The 23,739-nt window shown below is 43.8% G+C and overlaps 1 protein-coding gene across 4 annotated transcripts in view; it reads right to left on the bottom strand.

Moving 5' to 3' along the window:
- MALRD1 (MAM and LDL receptor class A domain containing 1) overlaps nucleotides 1-23,739 on the bottom strand; it is a 407,541-nt gene that overhangs the window by 188,985 nt on the left and 194,817 nt on the right. For all 4 annotated transcript variants that reach the window (XM_068235591.1, XM_068235589.1, XM_068235590.1 and 1 more), the window contains 4 exons: nucleotides 21,730-21,977; nucleotides 18,798-19,092; nucleotides 16,966-17,208; nucleotides 1,078-1,235 (listed from right to left, as the gene is read on the bottom strand). In XM_068235591.1, the coding sequence (XP_068091692.1) occupies nucleotides 1,078-1,235; nucleotides 16,966-17,208; nucleotides 18,798-19,092; nucleotides 21,730-21,977 (944 nt within the window). The remainder of the gene's footprint in view (nucleotides 1-1,077; nucleotides 1,236-16,965; nucleotides 17,209-18,797; nucleotides 19,093-21,729; nucleotides 21,978-23,739) is intronic.

Below are 23,739 nucleotides of genomic sequence, written 5' to 3'. Positions count from 1 at the left end.
AAAAATTTACAATTAAAAAAAATACATAAATAGTTACCTTAGGGACTGAACTTTTTAAATATTTATGTCAAGAGGGTATAACACTGTTACTTTATAAACTATGGGCTTGTAATTAGGGATGGACGCAAAACTGAAAAAAATGCACCTTTATTTCCAAATAAAATATTGGCGCCAAACATTGTGATAGGGACATAATTTAAATGGTTTTATAACCGGGACAAAAGGGCAAATACGTTTCATGGGTTTTAATTACAGTAGCATGCATTATTTAAAAACTATAATGGCCGAAAACTGAAAAATAATTATTTTTTTCCCCACATTTTTCCTATTTTCCCATTAAAACACATTTAGAAAAAAATAATTCTTGGCATAATGTCCCACCTAAAGAAAGCCTAATTGGGGGCGAAAAAAACAAGATATAGTTAATTTCATTGCGATAAGTAATAATAAAGTTATAGACGAATGAATGGAAGGAGCGCTGAAAGGTGAAAATTGCTCTGGTGCTCAGGGGGTAAAACCCCTCAGTGGTGAAGTGGTTAAGTGAAGTGACGTAAACAGACAATATTACCGTACATAAAAGCAAATTTGATAACTGTATGGGTAATAAAAAGTAGGAAAACATGTTTTACTGAATGTTATGTTAGAGTTTAATCCCTCTTTAAGGTACCAATGAGCAGGGGGCGTAGCAATAGGGGTTGCAGAGGTTGCGACCGCATTGGGGCCCTTGGGTCAGAGGGGCCCCAAAGGGCCCACCCTCAACTACAATATTAGCTCTCTATTGGTCCTGTACTCATAATAATCACTTCTATAGATACTTTGAATAGTGGTAATCATTAATAAACTGTTCCCCTTCTTGCACCTCTGACACTGTAGTTGCCATTGGCAGGTTTTGGTGCGTTGTATCAATTGTTATGTACAGAGTGCTTGGGGGCCCCATTGTAAAACTTGCATCAGGGCCCACAGCTCCTTAACTACGCCACTGCCAGTGAGGATACCTGGTGGGAGTGATTGGGGGAGGAGGGAAGGGAGACACCCTTAGTCACATGATGGGAAAAATAGATTCTATATGCCTCTTACTTGGATAAGCACTCGTATTTGTCCAGTGGCCTTTGCAGACATGTAGTACCAGAAGCTCAGCTTACAATCTTCCGCTGATTCCTTCCATGTGGCGCTTTTCATATGAGCCTTTTCACCTCGCAGTCCAATCGATGAGGTCTCCAGAAACAGAAAGTGGCCTGGAAAGTGAGGCAGAGAATCCTTAGCATATTATTGTTTGTAACTTTGCTCAACTGTTACCGTTTGAATCTTCCTGCAGAGGTCACTAAAAATCAAACTGGCTACACTTCCTGCGTCGGGATGACAATAAGAGTTAGTTAAAGGAAACAAGACTTCCAAATAAAATGATGAGATAAACAATTGTAACTATCTTCCTTCTCCTAAAAATGATTTTTTTTAGGTATCCCATGGTTTTATTTTATTTTTAAATCTATGTTTTAAGTTTTTACTGTTTCATTGTCTCTGCTCAATGACACAGTCTTTGAAGTACGCCAGAACTAAAATCTAGGAACTATTGATCCTTTTTTATTACTTTACTCTTCTCATGAGCCATTTTCTGCCAGGAAAGTGTTTTATGGCTGTAATTCCTAATCTGTGAGGATTATGCTATAGTCCGACCCAGTCCCGACCCAGACAGAAACTGCAGTGAAATAAAAAAGGCATGGAGCATAGATATTTGTTTGGCTCTGTAAATAAACATGTCTATCTCATCACGTCACATGTCACCTCATGTATCCTTTACACCTGACTACCTCCAGTACTAACTTTTCTTAGTATCTGGCGATTCTTTGGTTTTTACTGGTGCATACGCTATGGAGACAGCCTTAACATCATCTTTTAAAAGGTAGATAAAGCTGTATTTTGGTATATTTAAGACACATCTTTATTTCAGTTTCAGCATGAAACACTATAAAGAGAGAACATAAAGTGAAACTAAGGGCAGGTTCACAGGAATGTTTACTACCGGCTGCGGAGTTCGTCATCAAATAGCTGCCTATACTGTTGTTTACCATTGTTTGCGCAAGCACCATGTTCCGGACCCTATTTTTCCTTTGTTTCAACACACCCTGAAACCAACATTCTGATTCCAGGGTTAATTACTGCCGCGTCTCCATGTCCCCTTGCTGGGGTGAAAAACGTGGAAACCCACCGAAGCCGCCAGTAGATGTGAAATGCTTTTCTGCATTTGACAGAACAATAAAACAAAAAAAAGAAACAAACAGTAAAATAATGATATTACATTGAAAGGCGTATTTACACTTCACTGAAGCTAGTTGATAACACTGGGGTTGCAGTACTACAAATCACAGATTGTCTTGCAATAAAGCAAATGTTGTGCAAACAAAGTAGAAAAACTTCCCACCCACATTATCTACCCAGGCAGTTAAGTCCTGTGTCCACCCCCCAATGTATATGACTAAAAGAGAGATTGGGAGATTGGGAAATGTGTGCAGCTTGTGAGATTTAGGTGCCTATACATCAAGCAACTTGGTGGCCGATCGACCATGTGATTTGATAATTATTATTGAATCTGGATGAAAATCGGTGCTGCCACCAGCATGCCCGATCAATGATGTGGCTGATTTTGGCTGATTTGGGGGCAAAATTGGTCAAATGTATTATTTAGACATGCTGGGAAATCTCAGGCTGAAATAGTCAAGCACTTTTCTGGAGATAACGGCAATGGATGCAACGGAACCCCCCGCCGCTGTGCCTCTCAAATGTTTTATGTAAACCCCCCCCCCCCTCCCTCCAATGCCTGTGCATTACAATACTTTACCTTTCACCCTGTCCACTGACTGACAGCTGTATTTACCCTTTTGGGTTTCACGTAACTACCATCATATAGCACCTGGGGTGCATGTGTAAGGTCAAGCAAGCGCCCCATGTGCTTTAATGCCAGAAACCACATTGGGCACCAATGTGGGAGTACAGTGGACATTGGGGGCACATAAAACATTTGAGTGGACTCGACCAGGGAGCAGCAAGGTGGCATCACAAGGACAATTCCCGCTGTATAAAGTCAAGTGACAGGCAGCCTTTTGGGCCAATCAAAGTGCAGGGATCACGTCCTATGAAGTCAGTGAACCTGACGAGACTCAGGGCATGATGAGTGGAGCGGCTGTTATGTGAATGGTGCGCACGTAAGTTACCAGTGCACGCTACACTGCACTACCGTGCGTGCACAAACCCGCGCTCCTCACATTAAGCTGCACTGCTTTAGCTTAACCACTTTAAGACCACGTCATGCCAATGGGCGTTAACGTCGTGGCTCCCCGCTTGGCGTAAAGTCCTGGGGGAGTGTTTTGCAGGGGATTGTGCGTGCTGATGCGTGCACATCCCCACTTGGATGACAGAGAAGAAACTTAAAGTTTTGAAGGTGATCAAGATGGCAGAGTGAGAAGATGCTCTTTCAGAGTCTCCACTGAAAGCTTCTGCTTTATCTATCCTGAACAGCTCTAATCATCTTCTAACTACGCTTCCTGCAACGAGCAAGGTCTGCAGGACTTCTCCGCATGTCACGGGGAAAGAATAAACAGGAATCCAGCATACCCTCGCTGCAGCCAAAGCAGCTCCACCCGACCCGGAGGCCCCGCCGATGCCTGCTCTCAAGAAATGCAGCAAGGCTATACAGACAATGGCGGCAATGGAGGAGGAGGACCACCCCTCCCTTCTGGAAGTCCTTGCTAAGCTGGATGAAAAGCTATCTGCCAAGATCGATCAAGTCCATTCAGACACCGGACTGATCCAGCACAGCAGGACCTGGTGTAGCTATGCACTCGACTATCAGATGTAGAAGTGAGGGTTGCCGCCACTGAGCGCACCACAGCTACTTACTCCACGGATATCAAAACCTTAATGAAGTGGTTCTGCAAACTCGAAACCAGGGTGGAGGACGCAGAAAACCGCAACAGCCAAATCGTAGGCCTTCCGGAGGGAGTGGAGGGCGCCGACACGATGGCCTTCACAGAGGCCCTGCTATGGAAGCTGATCCCAGACACCACCTTCTCCCAGCAATTCGTGGTGGAGCGGGCTCACAGAATTCCATCTAAGCAGCCCCCACCCGGAGCACGGCTGAGACCACTCATCTTTCGCCTCCTCAACTTTCGAGACCGTGACCTGGTGCTGCGGGAGGCTTGTCGGGTGGGTGAGCTCCACTATGAAAACGGTCTGCTCCTCATCTTCCCGGATTTTGCCACAGAAACACAACGCCTTCGCAAATCCTTTGAGGGGTGAGGGAATCCCTGAGAGACAAGGGGATCAAGTATGCTACCATCTTCCCGGCGAAGCTACGGGTTGAGGACGGTGAGACTGTCCGTCTCTTTACCACCCCAGACAGAGCAGGGACAAGGTCCTACAGCACCCAAGGCTGAGACGCCAAAGTGCGCCCATCCAACCCTGCCACCGCAGCCATCACACACTGATTGCTATTAGACTAAGAGGCGCCACAGGGCCCACAACCTCCCCAACACCTTAATATTTAGTTATCTGGCTTGCAGTCACTGCCATGTATCCCCTTTTCTTATTTATTTCTGCTTCAAACACAATTAGGAATGACAGCTAAATGAATTCTGCGCCCCCTCCTACACTGCGCCCTGAGGCTGGAGCCTCTCCAGCCTATGCCTCGGCCCGGCCCTGACCCCAGAGGAGGCTGCCTCATGGCTGGAAACCCTTCCAGGATAAGTACTGTTCTTTTTTCATTATTCATTTATTTTTCCATTTTGCCTTTCTACTATGCATCAGGATACATAGCCCTGATTAGCCACTTATTGATGAACGTTACACCTGAGTTGCTCGGGGCTTCTGTCCAAGCCAGTGGGGCCTGTGTTCGGGTGCTAACTACTACTTATACATGAAACCCTGAATACAATCTGACATAGGTGTCCCACAGACTCCTGCACAGGACTGCAACTGTTTTTTATGCTGATCGCTATGTTAGCTTAAAGAGAATCTGTACTCTTATCTGTATTCTTACAATAAATCTGTATTCTTACAATAAAAAGCATACCATCCTATTCATTTTGTTCTCCTGTGCCCCTCTGTGCTGTTTCTGCCACTCCCTGCTGCAATCCTGGTTTGTAATTAACAGTTTTAGGCAGTGTTTACAAACAAAAGTATCATAGGCTGAGAACTAGCTTACTGTGTGACTCATGCAGAGCTTGGAGGGTGTGTGTAAAGCTTCTGCCAATGACAAGCAGTGCTGCACATTCCACACATTCCAGCCTCAGCCCGACAGACATGACAGAGGAAAGGAGATAAGATTTATTACAGAGACCGTGCAAGTAGGAAAGGCTGCAGTAAGAGAGAGCACATTAGAATAGGTATAGGAACTTATAGGATATGTGAAATGGTACACTCGCTTGCAGGAATCAAACCAGCCAGTATGTTGCTCAGGGTTTATTCATAAGTTGCTCCAAAACAACAAACAAAAAGGAAAAACAAAACATACTGTCTATTCTAGCAACACAAACAAAAGTGATCATAGTCAGTAAAAATCAGAGCAACTTACAGTTTTTAGCAGATTTCAGGACATTTGTAGCCACTGTCAGAGCTCCTTTTCCTTTGCAGCTTTCAGGCAGACTGCATACAGGAAGCTCTCCCTATGTCAGGCCTGCTGACTTAAATACTCCACCTGTGTGATCAGCACACCGATATATAAAACCCGGACTGGCTCCGGGTGGTCAGGGAACCCACCCAACTCTTCCCTGACCGGCTCCAGGACCCTACACTGGTTTCCTTCTTTCCCAACAGGCTTCAGGAAGGAAGACAACCACAATATTCCTGGAGCCTTAACACATGAAGTGCTGGAATCCTGGTGTAATATATACCCCATCCAGCACTTTCTCCGCTAAACATTGTGACACCCTGTCACAGATAGAAGAAATAAGGCTTCAATTTTGTTACAGAGCCTCTTTAAAGGAACTTTACTTGTTTCATTTTCACTTTGCCTTATTATTATTTTTTTTCTGGACTCTCTGCAAAATGGCGGCTGCGCCGCACCTCAAATGGCGCCGTTCGGGCCCTGCCAGGCTGCGCAACTTGCTGTCACTGGATAACTCAAAGAAACCATATGTGCCATGCCTTAACCTTATCTCCTCCTTATATTCTCTCCTAGGCAATGAACTCGATTTCTAGTACTTGCACTGTTTGTTACCTGCTCTATTCTTATTTAGAGCGGTTATCATTTTATATGTGTTTCACCTTTTTGCTACAGTTCGAGGAGATGTCAAACTGAACTCTTGACATGCAACTTATTGTTCGGGGTTTTGGGTGTGAAGTATTCTCATGTTTGGGGGGGAATACAGGGTGGGTTTATAGGGGATTAATACTGTGCATCGTGCTGTTCAAAACCGTGCTGCCTTGGGGGTCTGCCCGAATGTTTCATCCGCCCCTAAAATTTTCCAGCAATGTCTGATACTCAAAGACTCTCTCTCCTTACTTGGAATGTGAGAGGCCTGAATAACAAAATAAAACGCTCACTCATCCTTAATTTCTTGAAGCAGCATAAGCCTCAGGTATGCTTACTACAGGAAACGCATCTTCAGGGCAGCCGTATCCTTACAGTTAAAAAACACTGGATTGCTGCACACCTTCATGCCACCTATTCTTCCTACTCCAGAGGAGTCTGCATACTTATCAATAAGAGTTTGACATATGAAACCCATTCGATCAAAATAGATCCTCACGGCAGATACGTATTACTTCATGCAGACCTCAACAGAGTGGAATATGTGATTGTAAGTGTGTATCTCCCTCCCCCTGCCGATCCTAATGTCCTTTACGATCTTATGCTACTAATAGCCAAATATCTGTCAGCCAAGGTGATCGTGGCTCAGGATTTTAATCTTACAATGCAGCCATCTGACAGAGCCCCTACAACGGGCAGGTATTCACCTAATCTCCGCAATTGGGCTGATGCCTTTGCGTTAACCGATGCCTGGAGGTAGAAACATCCGTCGGCACATGGATACACCTGTCAATCCTCGTCTCACCACACCATGTCCAGATTGGACCACTTCTTTGTTTCTCACGATGTTCTTCCGGTGCTGAGGGACATTGATCACCTTCCCTGGGCCATCTCAGACCATGCTCATATTATGCTGTCTTTGGCCACGGGGAAAGCGAGGTCCCTTGTCACATGGAGGATATCGTCCTACTGGATCCAGGATGAAGAGGTGGGAAGGGATATACACACTGCATTGACGAAATACTGGCACACGAATAGAGATGTATCACGACAATATTTTATTCGGAAATAAAGATGTATTTTTTCCAATTGTGTTTCTTTATTCTAGATCAATAATTACAAGCCCTAATTTGCAAAAGTAGTAGTAATATACCCTAATGGCATACTGTACATATTAGATGTACATGTACATAAAAAAGCTGATTCACTAAGCTAACGATTTGTGTTTTTTTTTAAGCTGTCACTTTTTTTTAACAAAAAATATAGTTATGTAGATAGGAGTGGAAATAAAGGGTTTAAATTGGTATTTTTTTATTCATGAACATTTTTAGTTGTAAATTTCTTTTTGGCCACTAGATGCCCCCATACTATCCTGTGTACTGAACAGGCACACAGGAAGTAGTGAAGAGCTGTGAATGACGACGGCATCTCATTAATGTCAGATCATCATTCACGGCACTAAGGGCCCGTTTCCACTAGAGCAAATCTGCATGCGTTTCCTGCATGCAGATTCGCATAGACAATACAAGTGGATGGGACTGTTTCCATCTGTCAGAGGTTTCTGAGCGTTTTTCTGTGCACAAAAAATCTGCACGGCAGAGCCATCAGAATTTGCATACCGCATACCGCTATGCGATTCGCATACAATGTATTTAATAGGAAATTCGCATGCGGTTTTGGTATGCGAATTTTCATGCGAATTTGCATACGATTTTGCATAAAAACAATGGAAAAGTACACAGGCACTGCCACGGTTAAATTTGCATACATAGTCATCCATGCAAAATCGTATGCGAATTTGCATGAAAATTCACATATAACCGCATGCGAAATTCGCATCCGCATGCAAATTTTTCCTGCGGTGATGGCCACCGCACAAGTGGAAACAGGCCCTGACACTGTGATCAATAAGTACCAATCAGTACTCTGCCGCGGGGGGGGGGGGGGGGGGGGGAGGAAGTTTGGATGTTGCGTGGAGCTGCGGGCGGATCGTGGTGGCCATGGAGGAGTTTCGGTAGCTGCAGGGGGGGGGGGGGGGCACACCTCGATGTAAACAGCACGATACAGGTATCCACGCCTCTGGTGCTGAAGTGAAGTCCACGGGTGCTTAGATACACAATGCAGCAGTTTGGAACTGGTTAAGATATACAGTACACTGAAACCCACCCATCTGTTTGTCTGGTAATTCTTCGGTGAGATTACATTTCGACCTGTTTTCAGAAACTGTCCATGTCTTTCAAAATCATTTTTCAGATTTATTGTCACAAATTTGAAACCAAATGACTTTTTATTCTGCTATATTACTGTGTACAGCGGCACCCAGCTGTTGGTGTGGTAATTCTGCAGTGGAATTACATTTTATCCTAAGTGTGTTTAGAAGTTGTTCTTGTTTCTGTGAGTGGTTTGTGAAATTTACTGTCACTAATTTAAACCAAGTTACTTTTATTCTATTTTATAACTGTGTACACATAGAACCAGCGCTTTGGGTGGTAATTCTTCACTGGTATTACATTTTATCGTTTTCATGGATGCTGTTATTGTTTTCCTGACAATATTTCTAATTTTAATTTTTGCAAATGTTAAAGTTTATTACTTTTGTACATAGTACATATTATTATGTACAAAGGCAGCCAGTTGTATAATAGGTAATTCTTCAGTGAAAATACTGTATCTTTCGGCATATAAAACACACTTTTTCTCCCCCAAATACAGGGAGTTCCTGAGTTACAAATGCCCGTCGCTACAATCCGCTAAGCCCGACATGATGATGGGGACTCCCTGTACTGTCCCCCCCCTTTGTGTTTCACTCCACCGTGTGTCCTCCTCTGCCTATGTGTATAACTATCAGAAGTGGTGGCATGGCTCCAGTGGCGATCACACACAGACCTCTCATCTCCATCACCGTTCCTCTAGTGCCGACTTCTGGTGATGACACTACCAGCAGAAGCCAGCGCTAGGAGAGCCGTAAAGGAGAGGTCTGTGATTGCCGCTGGATCAGGTGAGCTGTGCTGCTGCTTTGACAGTTATACACGAGGGCAGAGGAGGAGACATGGATGAGGGCAGAGGAGGACAACCGAGGGACAGAAGGGGAAACACGGGGGACAGAAGGAAACACATGGGGGCACATGGAGATAGAAGGGGACACAAGGACAGATGGGAGACAGAAGGGAACACAGGGGGGACAGAAGGGGACACAAGGGGACACACGGGGACAGAATAATTGGGGGAGAACATCTACAAGATGCTCCTGGACAATGGATATATATATATATTTTTTTTTCCCCTGGTTTCTGCCCTCTAAATGTAAGAGTGTTTTATATGTCGATAAATACGGTATATGTTATCCTGTTTGGTGAGGGGCAGGGGGGTTTGAGTAATTTCTGAAAGGTTAATGTCACATTTGAAACTAGTTTATTTTGACTCTATTGTTTTTCGCTGTACACAGGCACCCGGATGTTTGTGAGGTTATTCTCTAGTACAGTGTTTGTCAGACCTGTCTTTGTGACTCCCCAGCAATGCATGTTTTGCAGACAACCTCACCTATGCACAGGTCAGGTAATTAGTATCTCAGCTGCATGGAATCAATCTAGCTGAGACACTAATTACCCCACCTGTGCATAGGGGAGGCTGCCTGCAAAACATGCAACGTTGGGGAGTCACAAGGACAGGTTTGACAAACACTGCTCCAGTATAATAACATTTTATCTTGAATGTTTTCAGGAGCTGGTTTTTGTTTTCTAAGTGATCTTTAAAACTTGTTGTTGCAAATGTAAAACTAAATGACTTCCCTTCTCTTATTATTGCAGTGTATTAGTACTGCACACTGAAATGGTCCAAAGCTGACACTGATTAATTTTGTCGATGTGACTGTCCAGTGTTGTGTGCTCTTCTATTAAATGACTCTATGGTTTTCTAGTTCTTTTCTTCCACTATGTGAAAATATTCCCTCTTTCAAATTCGTTCTCCTCTCAGTCAGTGCTCTACCTTGGTCAGTGTGTAGTTTCCTTCCTTTATGGTGACGGCTGCTTTATAGATTATGTCTATACAATTACATGTTTGGAGATAATAGTCCGCACCACATCCAAGTATAAATCAGCTTTATTGAAGAGCCATAAAATGTTGTGTAGCAGCTACAGCCCGCTGTTTCGGGTTACATGCCCTTTTACAAGCCGCTTAGTACAATTAAATGATCACCTGTACTGTAAACAGCCAGGTTTTTTTTTTCCCTTAAAGATTTCTAATAATTACAGTTCCTATGTAAGGAGATCATATAATAATCAGGCATGGGCTTCCGAATTCCGCGGAAGCTAAAATTCCGAAATTCCGCCGGAATTGGGGTTTCCGCATGGTTCCGCGGAATTCGGAATTTGCAATTCGGAATTTGCAATCCGGAATTCGGAATTCCGGCAAAATCGGAATCGGAATGAATTGACCAATCAGGAGATGCGGAATGAGTTGACCAATCATAATCAGCGGAGAGTTACTGCGCTAAAATAACGGTTTCAACATTTTTTTTATCCAAATTTACAAAATACAAATCAACTTTATTAACAATAGATATTTCAAATGAGCGATTGAGTGTTTCCTCCTAAATTTACGGAAATCCGTTTAAAAATACGGAAGTCCGTTTAAAAATACGGAAAGTGCACGTGGCGGAATACCGCGGAATTCCGCGGAATGTAGCGGAATTCCACCGGAATGTAGCGGAAGCGGAATTTCGGTAGTGGCGGTATGCGGAATTACCGCGGAATCGGAAATTGGCTCTTCCGACCATGCCTGATAATAATAATATAATAATATAAAAAATCATGTTTTTATATTAAAAATCTGTTTAACATGATAGCCCTAACTAAAACGTCACATCCCCGTGGCTGAACTCTAACTAAATCCCCCCAAACTCCATGGGGCACACTGTGGGGAGCGCTTTTGTGAGAGGCAGAGCTTTCGGCTGTAGCTCTGCCTCTACACGCGTCTATCAGCACGGATCGCCACCTCCCCCCCCTCTCAGTTTCCCTTCACTGAGAGGGGTGGGGGGAGGCGGAGATACACGTGGATTGACGCGCATGGAGGCAGAGCTGCAGCTGAAAGCTCTGCCTCCCGGGGCAGCAAAATCCACGACCAAGAAAGTCGTGGATTTTGCGGGGTGAGTTTGGGGGGATTTAGTTAAGAGTTCAGCCACGGGGATGCAGCATTTTAGTTAGGGCAGATTTTAAATATAAAAACATGATTTTTAAGAGACTTCAGATTCTCTTTAAGGTGCATTCAAAGAATATCTGAAATAACGTGATATGATGAGATAAACATAATTTACAGTCCTAAGCCTACATATAGCTTGTGTATGTACCCTTTTAATTTTTATTTATATATTTTACATTCAAAGAGTAAATATAACAGGATTTTCTGTAAAGTAATGAAGCAGCCAAAAAGCTATCTGATTCAGCTTCTACTGCGCTGAAGCTGTAAACAGAAGCATCTGGGGGAGCAAATACTGCTGATAACAAATGAGAGCTGAAAAGTTTTAATGTACATATTTCTTTTTTTTAGCAGTTGAATGAACCAGATTGTACATCACACTGAAATGGGCCTTATATTGAAAATACAAATATGGGACTGCAGTCAGCTTTTACATATCTTGCAACTACATATACAGTTAGAAATAAACAAGTTAGGGTGCTAAAGATAAGAAACAGCAGCCATCCACTTACATATCTAGATCAAATTTGCATAAAGAAAAATTCTTAATGGAAGCACTAAAATCACTTTTTTTCTTAATGAAATGTAATAAGTGCCTCCATTAAGAATTGTGCTTTATGCACATGCAATTTATTATCTTAGGGCCTATTCACACTTAAGCGGGAATCGCGCGATTCCTGGTAATTGCAAAACGCTTATGCTACTGTAGCCTATGGCAGTGTTCTCACTGCTGCGATCACGGGCACTGTGCGATTATCGCTTATTGCAAATGCGTTACCTGCAGCGTTTTGCCGGCGATTCTGGAGCGATCGCAATTAGCATGTATAGAACCGCTAATCGCGATAGGTCAAAACCGCACATTTGTCCAGTGATTTTTTCACGTTAAATTACGGAAAATCACCTGCGGAAAGCGCTAATGCAAATCGCTAGCGTTTAGCGATTTTAGGAGTGAATGGGCCCTAATATTTTTATTTTATTTTCAAATTTGTTTTGAGCATTCACTGAAGAGTGTGTAAAAGGAAAACTATCCAGTAAGTTATTAAAGCAGACTTGAACTCAGAACTTCCTCTCTGCTCTAAAAGATGAGTAACAGCATAATAACCTTGTAAGTCGCATTCACAGTGCCACGTTGCGGTGATGCGTTACGAAGTCTTGTAACGCAGCTTACCACACTGCAATGATAATCCTATGGGCCGTTCACAGTGCAACGTTATCGTCACGTTGAAAATGTTGCGCTGTATTAACTCACTGTTTAAAGTGCGTTACCTCTTAATGCAGACACGTTGCAACTTTAACGTCGCATTAACCTCCTTGGTGGTTAATTTTTTCTGCAAAAATTGCAGAATTCCAATTTTTTTTTTTTTTTTTAATGTTTCATGTAAAGCTACCAGAGTGGTAGCTACATGAAACACCACTAGAGGGCGCATATGGCCCTCTAGTCCGAGGCCGGCATCTATAGCAAACAGGGGAACGCAAATATATAACGCGTTCCCCTGTTTGGCTTCTCCTGTCGCCATGGCGACGATCGGGATGACGTCATGGACGTCAGCCGACGTCCTGACGTCAGGCACACCCGATCCAGCCCATAGCGCTGTCCGGAACTCATTGATCCGGGCAGCGCAGGGCTCTGGCGGGGAGGGGGGCCCTCTTCAGCCGCTGCTGTGCGCGCGGCTAGCAAAGTGCTGGCTGCGCGCACAGCAATTTACAGAATGAAAATCGCCCCACCAGGGGCTGAGATCTCCCCCTGCGCGGCATAGCCCGAGCTCAGCTCGGGCTTACCGCCAGGGAGGTTAAAATGCTACATCCCACTGTGAATATGCCCTTAAAGAGACTCTGTAACGACATTTTCATCCTTATTTCTGCTATCCTATAAGTTCCTATACCTGTTCTAATGTGCTCTGTCTAACTGCAGCCTTTCCTATTTGCACAGTGGCTGTGTTATCTCTGTTATATGATCTAATCTTCTCTCCTCTGTCGGGCTGAGGCAGTCAGGCTGGAATGTGCTGTGCTGCTTGTGATTGGATAGAGGCTATACACATCCTCTCCGGGTCCCCTGTAGACTCTGTATGACTCACACACTGAGCTACTCTCAGCGTATCACTTGCTATGTATTTTGTTTGTTAACACTGGATAAAAACAGCAATTACAAGCCAGGATTGCAGCAGGGAGAGGCAGAAACAGCACAGAGGGGCCCAGGAGAACATAATGAATAGAATGGTATGCTTTTTATTGTAAGAATTTTACAGTACAGATTCTCTTTAACCTCCCTGGCAGTTTATTTATTTTGCCAGGGAGGCTGCAATGTGTTTTTTTTTAAATTAAAAAAAAAATATTTCATGCAGCCAACTGAAAGTTGGCTGCATGAAAGCCCACTAGAGGGCGCTCCGGAAGCGTACTTTCGATCGCCTCCGGCAATCGAAAGTAACAAGATAGGCCGCAATGAGCGGCCTATCTTGTTTCGCTTTCCTCGTCGCCATGGCGACGAGCGGAGTGACGTCATGGACGTCAGTCGACGTCCTGACGTCAGAGCCGCCCGATCCAGCCCCTAGCGCCGGCCGGAACTGTTTGTTCCGGCTGCGCTGGGCTCGGGCGGCTGGGGGGACCCTCTTTCGCGATCGGGCAGCACACGCGGCTGGCAAAGTGCCAGCTGCGTGTGCTGCTTTTTTCAGAAACAAAATCGGCCCAGCAGGGCCTGAGCGGCGACCTCCGGCGGCATACCCCGAGCTCAGCTCGGGATTACCGCCAAGGAGGTTAAAGAAAAAAATCTTTGTTACAACTAATACAATAAATCTGCAATAAATCTTCAGTGTGTCTACTTCCTTCTATCTTGGAAGCAGACATATTGTTAACATCCTATGTTTACCAATGAGCTGTTCTGCTGTGGCTGGCAGCTGACACAGATAAGGGATAAAATGTCAACTTGTGCTTAGTCACAGATTAGGGGGAATTAGAAAGGCTAAACTCTTTGCATACATACAGGGTGCATTTCTCTCTGTTGTCCTTCGGTCCTGTGCAAGAGTTCAGGTCCACTTTAAAAAGAAGCATTTTTTAGTTTCTCATATTATGTCTACAAATACATGTTATTAATATGAATCAGTCGTGAAATGTCAGTGTTATCATATCTGAAAATTCAGAATGGAAAGGTAAATAGATTCAGAACCACATGGTAGATGGAACAGTTATAAAAAGGTTGCTTAGTAAATATGTAATGATCATTGCTGATTCATAATCCTCATCATTACTGAGGTTATACCTGAACGCTGCTCCTCCACAAACAAGGCATGCTTGCTTCCCCCACTTCCTATTCAATAATGTCACAGCTGTCCTGTGCATGGCTCGAAACAGTGGTAACTTAATCTGACATTTAATAAATGACTAATTAACCACTTCAGCCCACAGTGCTGTTCACTTTATGCATCTGAGCAACTTTCACCTCCCATTCTTTTGCCACACACTGAAATGATCTATATCTTGTTTTTTCTGCCACCATTTAGGCTTCCTTTTGGTGGTACATTTTGCTAAGAATTATTTTATTCTAAATCCATTTTAACAGGAAGATTAAGAAAGAAATGGAAAAAAAGCATAATTTCTCTAGTTTTTGGCCATTATAGTTTGAAATTAATACATGCTACCGAAATTAAAACCCATGTATTTTATTTGCCCATTTGTCCCGGTTATTACACCATTTAAATTATGTCCCTATCACAATTTATGGCACCGACATTTTTTTTGGAAATAAAGGTGCATTTTTTCAATTTGCGTCCATCACTATATACAAGCCTATAATTTAAAAAATTATATTAACATACTTTTTTGACATGCACATTTAGAAAGTTCAGACCCATTACCTCCAACACCAAACATTACCCAAATAAAATTTTTAATGAAAAAAAATAAATAAAAAAAATTACAATAAAAAAAAACCAACATAAATAGTTACTATTTATGTTTTTTTTTTATTGTAATATTTATTTTTATTTATTTTTATTAAAAATTTTATTTGGGTAATGTTTGGTGTTGAGGTAAACAGCTAATTTTAAATGTAAAATGTATTTATTTATTAAAAAATGGATGTGGGTGTAGTTTTACTATTTGGCCACAAGATGGCCACAGTCAAAAAGTCCTGGAAGTGAATGATCACGCTTCCAGGAACTAGAATGAGGATGAGGGACTTTTCTTTAAGCAGAAAGACCGCGGCCTCTGATAAGAGGCTGTCGGTTTTTCTCAGTGGGACTTAGATCGATGAATGGGAAGTATATTCCCATTCATTGTTTGGGGGCAAACGGCAGGCGGCAGGAGTGTGCACAATTGCACACCTCATTCAGCTGCAGCAGCACAGCCTATCTGGACGAACATATTCGTCCAGATAGGCCTTAAAGAGAAACTCCAACCAAGAATTGAACTTTTTCCCAATCAGTAGCTGATACCCCATTTTACATGAGAAAGACAATGATTTTCACAAACAGACCATCAGGGGGCGCTGTGTGACTGATTTTGTGCTGAAACCCCTCCCACAAAAGGCTCTGAATACCGCGGTACTGCTGGCAAACTGCCACAATGTAACAATGTTCAGAGACAGGAAATAGCTGTTATTAGCTGTCTCTAACAGACAGAGCAGCTAGAAACAGCTAAATAACCTGCCCACAGTAACAATGTCACCATGTAATAAATGTCAGAATGTGAATCTGGGAGAGGAAAGATTTTACAATGAGCAAACACTGACTAAATCATTTATACATAATTATGGTAAAAAATGAAGCACTTTTTTTACTACATTATTTTCACTGGAGTTCCTCTTTAAGTGGTTAAATACTGTATGTATATATACTGTAGATTCATTCTTAACCTAAATCTGTCCATAAGTCGAAACGCTGTGCCAGCTCAGTCCCGTGTGCCTCCTCTATACACCTCTGTGCCTCCAGGGTCCCCCTCTGTGTCTCCTTTGTTCCCTGTGCCATATGTGTCCCTTTCTAAGCCACCTTTGCACTCCACCGTGTCACCTTCCACCCCCCGTGCCCTCAGTGTACCACAGTAAAATGTAATTTTTACTTAGAATTTTTTAAAATCTAATTTCTCAAAAACTATTTGGTCTTTTTGAAAAAAACATATTTTTGGTTGAAAAATTCAGAAAATTCAAATGTTTTCATTTTATAGGCATATTTTTTTTAAAACACAAGCAAATTCAAAATTTATTTCATTCAATGTTATCAAAAGAAAGCTGTGTGTACTGAAAAAAAACAAGACACTTGCAGAGCCTACAGGAGCGGGAAATCCTCTGTAAGGCCCACACTCCTCTAATATTGTACAGCGGTACAAAGCTAGCAGGGCAACAGCACATTTAATTTTCAATTAGATTTTAGAAATGTCATCTAGATTAAGTGCTACAATGTGGCTCACCATTTGTTGCTCTGGAGTAGTCACTGGAACAATCAGACTACTAATGACCTGTTTATGGTTACCATTTCACAGGCATGCTTTTGTATTAAGAAAACGTATATGAATTCTTAAAAATATATATATCATCTCACCATCTTCATTTCCCAACGTGTGGTCTATAATCTGAGGTCTCAGGGATGAGTACTCTCCGAGGACCCAATCAAAGTTGTCAGAAAGGGATCTTCGCCACCCACAGAGGCCTTGTTCGAATGTGCAGGAGGTTCCACAGTCCTGTTCATCGGTGTTATCCCCACAGTCATCCACAAAGTCGCACCTTTGTTCTGGCTTGTAACACCTCATATTCTTACATCTCCAGGACCCTGACAGGCAAAAGCCTGAGGAGCACAAGACAAAAGAGGTCCACAAAAAAAATTAACATTTCTTGGAGATCATTTGAAGATAATTTCATGTAACCTAAAGATTGGGACACTCATTCACTCTTGATTAGCCAATTTACCACTTCTATGTTGTATGCGTACAACCAAAAGAATTTGGATATTATTTTCTGCTCCATAAAATGTGAACCCTCCCCCCCCCTCCCCTTCCTCAAAAAAAATAAAGTGGAGGGGAAAAGTTTGTGTCTGATGGACCGTCTTTCCTCCACTTGTCAAGCTAATAGTAATTGAATCTGATCAGAGAGGGATCTATTACCTGCCACACACACTGCAAACAGATTTCCAATAAATTTCAGCAGGTCTCCCCATCTATGTGTACCTCCCCCCCCCCCCCCCCCACCAGCCTTTGGTGGTTGTTGTTGGCTCATCTATCTGCCGGTGCACCTACTTCAGTATCCTGTGTATTGGTCCATTGCCATCTGGAGTGCCTGTACCCTGTGACCACGCCACATGTCTTGATGTCACAGACATGCTGCGAGGTCACGGGGAAGAGGTGGCAATGGAGAAAGACATGGAACACAGGAGGAGGAAGCAGGTGGACAGGTGAGCCTGCTACAATCTGCACACTCCAGGGGTATGCAGGAAATTGAACGCTGCTACCATTGCACACCTGACCATGCCCCTTCGAGCAAGATCTTTCCAGCATGCCAAATAGATCTTTTTGATTGCTCTCAACCACAAAATAAATTGAAATAATGATCGGACGGCCATGTTGCGGTATCGATCTGCTAGATCCGATCTTTATGTGTGGGCACATAATAGATTTCAGACCAGCAGCAGGGACGGGCTTACAATGAAGCCATCTGAATTATGTGATTCAGGCGACAAAATCTATGGGAAGAAGTTTGGACAAACAGGTTGGGCCACCTGGCGCCTGCCCGCCCGCCCCAATGACATCATAAACAGGTGAGGTGTCAATATATGCCTCTTATCGAGGCATGCTACAGTATAACACCATCACCGGCAAGATATCACTATGGCTAGTCAGTTGGGAGGCTTTGGCACGTGACCAATCAGACGAGGGTGCCAACACCAGACCAGTCAATCACAACCGCCCGCTGCTCCTTTTGCTAAATGGTGCCGATGGTCTTGTGGGTGGGACCACGCCACTGTCATTGGGCCAATCAGTGCACTCGAATAGTAGCAGTGAAATAGGTGGAAATAGGTGGAAATAAGTGGGGGGGGGGGGGGCCGCATGCTTCAAAGTTGGCAGCAGAAAGTCTAGAGCCGGCCCTGACCAGCAGCAAGCAGTTTCAGCAGCCCAAGTGTATATGTACAATCTGTATGAAAAAAGACAGATAAGCAAACAATAGGCAGCTGGGGGGAGGCGGGGGGGGGGGGGGGTTCAAATCTTCAGGGAAACAAAATAAGAAATGCATAATTGTATTATTGATGATTGGAGGTCAATTATGGGCTGATATTTATGTTATAGAATCTCTCATTAATGTATTTGTAAAGTGTAAAAAGCCCTTCAGAATGTTTTTGTGCAAAGACAAAGTGGCTCAGCTGAAATCACAGACTCCTGTTACCTAGAGTAGGCTGGTTCTTGTAAGAATCAGGACCAGAGATGGAGGATGGAAGGCACTCATTAGACAGCACAATGTCATCCATAGCGATGTCCCCTCTGTGATCTCTGCCAACTTTCCCTTCAAACCTGACATAAAAATCTTCTGCGAGTTCAAAGAGCTCCAGCTCCTTCCTCTGCCAGTAATTCCCCTGGTTTCCTGTCAGGTTGAGAAGCAGCGTCGCCTCTCTGCTCACCGACACCTGATGGACGGCCAGCGAGCCGATTCCCTCTCCGTACATGTGGAAGTAGAAGATCAGCTGGAGAAGAGCACACAGAAGCAAGGCATGAAATGCAGCATTCTACCTCTCACACATGAAACCTAACTACTGATCATGGAGCATATAGAAAAACTGTGACTCTAGTCACGCTTGATCAATAGCACCTTCCCAAATGGATGTGAGTGGATAGAGCAGAATATCTTCCCACAGTGTTTGCAGCTTGCTGATGAGAATGGGTTTACGAACCTCCATCCATCTATCTGCCTACCTATACTGGGAGCACTAACTCTAACTTCCTATTCTGGGGGAGCCTACTGGCTACCCATACTCGAAGGTCCTTCTGGCTACGTATACCGTGGGTCCTTCAGGCTATCTATACTGGAGGCCCTCTGGCTACCTATACTGAGGGGGCTATCTCTAATTACCTATACTAGGGGATTACCTATACTGTAGAGGCTACGTCTAGCTACCTATATGCAGGGCCATCTCTGGCTGCCTGTCCTGGGGGAGGAGGGGCGGTAGATTCTGGCCACCTAAATTGGGGACCACCTGGTGCTATGTAATACCAGGGGGTATCTCTTGCTACTTGTACCTGTACTGAGGGGGTTTTTCAGGCTACCTATACTTCTTGAATGGAATAGCTAAATGTAAGTTTATTAGGTAATGGAAGAACGCTAGAATCCTGTTTGATACTAGTATTAAACACTGAGGCCTGGAACCCACTACAACTCGCTATTGCTAATCACAATCGCTATTGTTTTTAATGAGCATTTTGTAAGCGATTTCATGAGCCTTTTCTGGCATTTTGGTAGCGATTTTAAAACGTGTAAGCGTTTTGCCAGCGATTGTGTAGTGATTAGCGTTTTTAATTCTGATTGGTCCCTTCAATTAATTTACATTTTTTTACAGTGTGTAACAGTAAAAAACGCTAGCAAAATCGCTCTGTGTAGGTTTTGACAAGCAATTACGCCAGCGTTTATATACTTTACATTGCAGAAACGCAAAAAATGCTGCATGTCCTGCATTTGCAATTTTAGTAATCGCAATCGCTCCAGTGGAATTTGACCCATTCATTAACATTATCTGAGCGTTTAGGGAAATCGTTAGCATTCTGAATCGCTCCCTAAATGCTCAAAAAATCACTCTAGTGGGTTCCAGCCCTTTGGCCCTTATCCAATTAACTTTTTCCCCTGAGTTTTCTCCCAGGAGATAATTTCTCATCTAATCTAAAAAATAAAATGTCAGCACCTAGCCATTCAAAAATACTAGAATGTAAATAAAAAAACGTTATAGCAAACTTATTTTGAGTATTTTCTTCAATGCTGGTAGCTTTAATTGCGGTATTACATTATCAGTAAATTAACTATAACCTAATCGCTCACTACTCTCACACAGAACCCTCCCCTGCTGGTTCCTAAACTTAAGAGGCCCCCTACCCCCGGTGGTGCCTAACCTTAAGACCCCTCCTGGTGGTGTCTAACCCTAAGAACCCCTGGTGGTGCATAACCCTAAGCCCCCCCCCTTGGGTGGTGTCTAACCCTAAAACCCCCTTGATGGTGCCTAGCTCCAAACCCCCCTGGTGGTGCCTAACCCTAAGACCCCCCTGGTGGTGCCTAACCCTAAGACCCCCTTGGTGGTGCCTAACCCTAAGACCCCCTTGTTGGTGCCTAACCCTAAGTACCCCCTGGTGGTGCTTAACCCTAAGACCCCCCTAGTGGTGCCTAACCTTAACATCCCCTGATCCCCACTACCAATAATATGATACATTTAAATTTAATTGCAGCCGCCCGTTAAAAAGTTTAACAGCTTTCTATATTACGATAATTAACAATTATGCCCACATATAACAATTGTGCCCACATATATCAATAAATAACAGTTGTGCCCATTTTTGGATGCAACTTTTTCAACTGCTCCTAGTATTATTTTTCTTAAAAAAAATTAATAGGAGGTACATTATATCACACAGTTTTTCCTTGGTGTAGCACTTCAGCAGCCAGGGATATAGAGCCAGTCTGAAACAACTCAAAACAAGGACAAGATTCCCCTGACAAAGGCTTGCTGAATCACTGGGTCGGGATATTACATGTAAATCAAGTCTTGCTAAGTAAGTGTGTTTGGTGTTGCATGCATTCAATTTTATGCACAGTCTGCACAAAATCTGTCCACTCCTTCCTCCCTTGTACGCAAAGTTGTAGCCAGCCCAGCCAGCGGATGACGTAGGTGGAAGTGCAGAGAGAGTAACATGGACCGTAGAACTACTGGTAGCTTTGTGAACAGCTGCCACTGTACGGAGAGTGAGAGTGTGGAACGAAGGAGTGTGCTGAGCGGGCACGGAACAACCAACTGGATTGAACTATTCACTCTTATGTCTGACAATAGTAAGATCGGTCTGTGTACGCCACAGGTGTGGAATTCCAGGCCTGGAGGGCCAGATCCATGCCAATGTTTAGGATGGACTAAGAAAGAGGAAGTTGTTCTACCTGATGGACCACACCTTTCCTGATCAATAAATTTGAGCTGTGTCAAAAATGTGTGAGGACCTCGGCCCTTGAATGACCGGTTTAACATCCCTGGTGTACTGTACTGAACTCCAGGATTTCCTTTTTGTGTTGATACCTAGAGGAACATGTAGCTTCAACTCATGAAGATCATAATTTGGCTTGTAGAACGTACCTTGCAGTTTCTGCTCCACTTGCTCACCACTGGCCCGGAGAGTCTGGCTACTTGGAACGGCAAATGAGGAAAAGACCCTTCTATGAAGATGTAACTTCCAGATGGATTCTGCAGAGTGTGATCAGTGACTGGCCCGGTACCAAGTGTTGGGGTGCTTCCGGCTCGCAAGTTCCAATCAAAATTATCTGTCTTGTCCTGTTTCCAGTCACAGAGGTCAAACTCAAAGTTACAGCGTCCGAGATAATTACCTGGAAAAGAGTACATCCAAAGATTCATAAATGTTCCTAGCACAGTGGAGCTTATACTTTATAACAGGCATACAATATGTCCACAGTTAGGAAGCAAGCAATTTATCAATCAGTTCTAAACCCCTCCTGGTGATTAAACCCAAGACCTTAAAGGACGACTGAACTGTGAGGGATATGGAATATTTATTTGGCTGCAATATTTATTTTACTTAAACCATTCCAGTTGCCTGAGAGTCCTGCTGATCTCTTAGGCTCCAGTAGTGGCTGAATAATACATCTGTACAAGCATGTAGCGTGCAACTGAAGTCCAACTAGGTTAAATCAGACTTCATTAAGAAGCACCTGATCTGTGTGCTTGTTCAGGGTCTATGGCTAAAAGTATTAGAAGCAGAGGAACAGCAGCACAGCCAGGCAAATGGTATTACTTAAAAGGAAATACATATTGCAGCTTTTCACTCAGTTCAGGTGTCCTTTAACCATTTCAGCCTGCGGGTATTTTTCACCTTATGGACAAGAGGAATTTTAACATTTCAGCGCTCCTCCATTTCATTCCTCAATAACTTTATCACTACTTAACACAACGAAACGATCTGTAAATTGTTTTTTTCTACCACCAATTAGGCTTTCTTTGGGTGGTACACTATGCTAAGAATTATTTTATTCTAAATGCATTATAATGGGTTAATACACATTTTATTTGGCCATTTGTCCCGGTTATTGCAACATTAAAATTATATCCTTAGTTTAATGTATGGTGACAATATTTTATTTGCAAATAAAGGTGCATTTTTTCAGCTTTACATCCATCACTAATTTTTAGCCCATAATTTAATAACAATATGCCCACTTGACATACCGTATTTGTCGCCGTATAAGACGCACTTTTTCTCCCCCAAAAATGGGGAGAAAAAAATCCCTGCGTCTTATACGGCAAAGGCAGGGAATCCCCAACTCAATAGCGCCCGCCGATACGAGCCGCCGACCCGCCGCCATGTTGGGGATTCCATGCCTGCCTTCCCCGTGCCTGCCCGAGTGTCCTGGCCCCCCTTGTGGAGTGTCAATAGCGGCAGCAACTTACCTTTGGCAGGCTCCCGCGCTGATCCTAGATCATTGCGCTGCCCCCCGCTAGCCTCCTCTGCCTCCCCCCCTCTGTATCTGGCCTCCCCCTGGGTGTAGGAATAAGTATCGGTAGCTTACCTCAGCTGTGCGCCCGCGATGACTGCAGACATCCGTCTTCCAGGCACTTCTCGCTCTAGTGACCGGCTTTGAACTGCGCGTCATAAGTTCAAGCCGGTCACTAGAGCGAGAAGTGCCTGGAAGACGGATGTCTGCAGTCATCGCGGGCGCACAGCTGAGGTAAGCTACCGATACTTATTCCTACACCCAGGGGGAGGCCAGATACAGAGGGGGGATGCAGAGGAGGCTAGCGGGGGGCAGCGCAATGATCTAGGATCAGCGCGGGAGCCTGCCAAAGGTAAGTTGCTGCCGATATTGACACTTCCATCCGGGGGGCCAGGAGACGCAGGCGGGAGGGAGGAAGGCTGGACGGGGGAAAAGAGGACATATGGGGGGCAAATTAGGACACAGGAGCACACATATGGGGGCACCTTAGGGCACACAGGACACATGGGGGGCACAGGAGGACATATAGGGGCACAGGAACACACGAGGACACACAGGAGGACACATGGGGGGGCACAGAAGTACACATGGGGGGCACATGAGGACACATGGGAGGCACATGAGAACACACAGGAGGACA

Source organism: Hyperolius riggenbachi, chromosome 5, assembly GCF_040937935.1.
Source record: "Hyperolius riggenbachi isolate aHypRig1 chromosome 5, aHypRig1.pri, whole genome shotgun sequence".
NCBI lineage: Eukaryota > Metazoa > Chordata > Amphibia > Anura > Hyperoliidae > Hyperolius > Hyperolius riggenbachi.
This window is presented reverse-complemented; position numbering and strand designations above follow the sequence as displayed.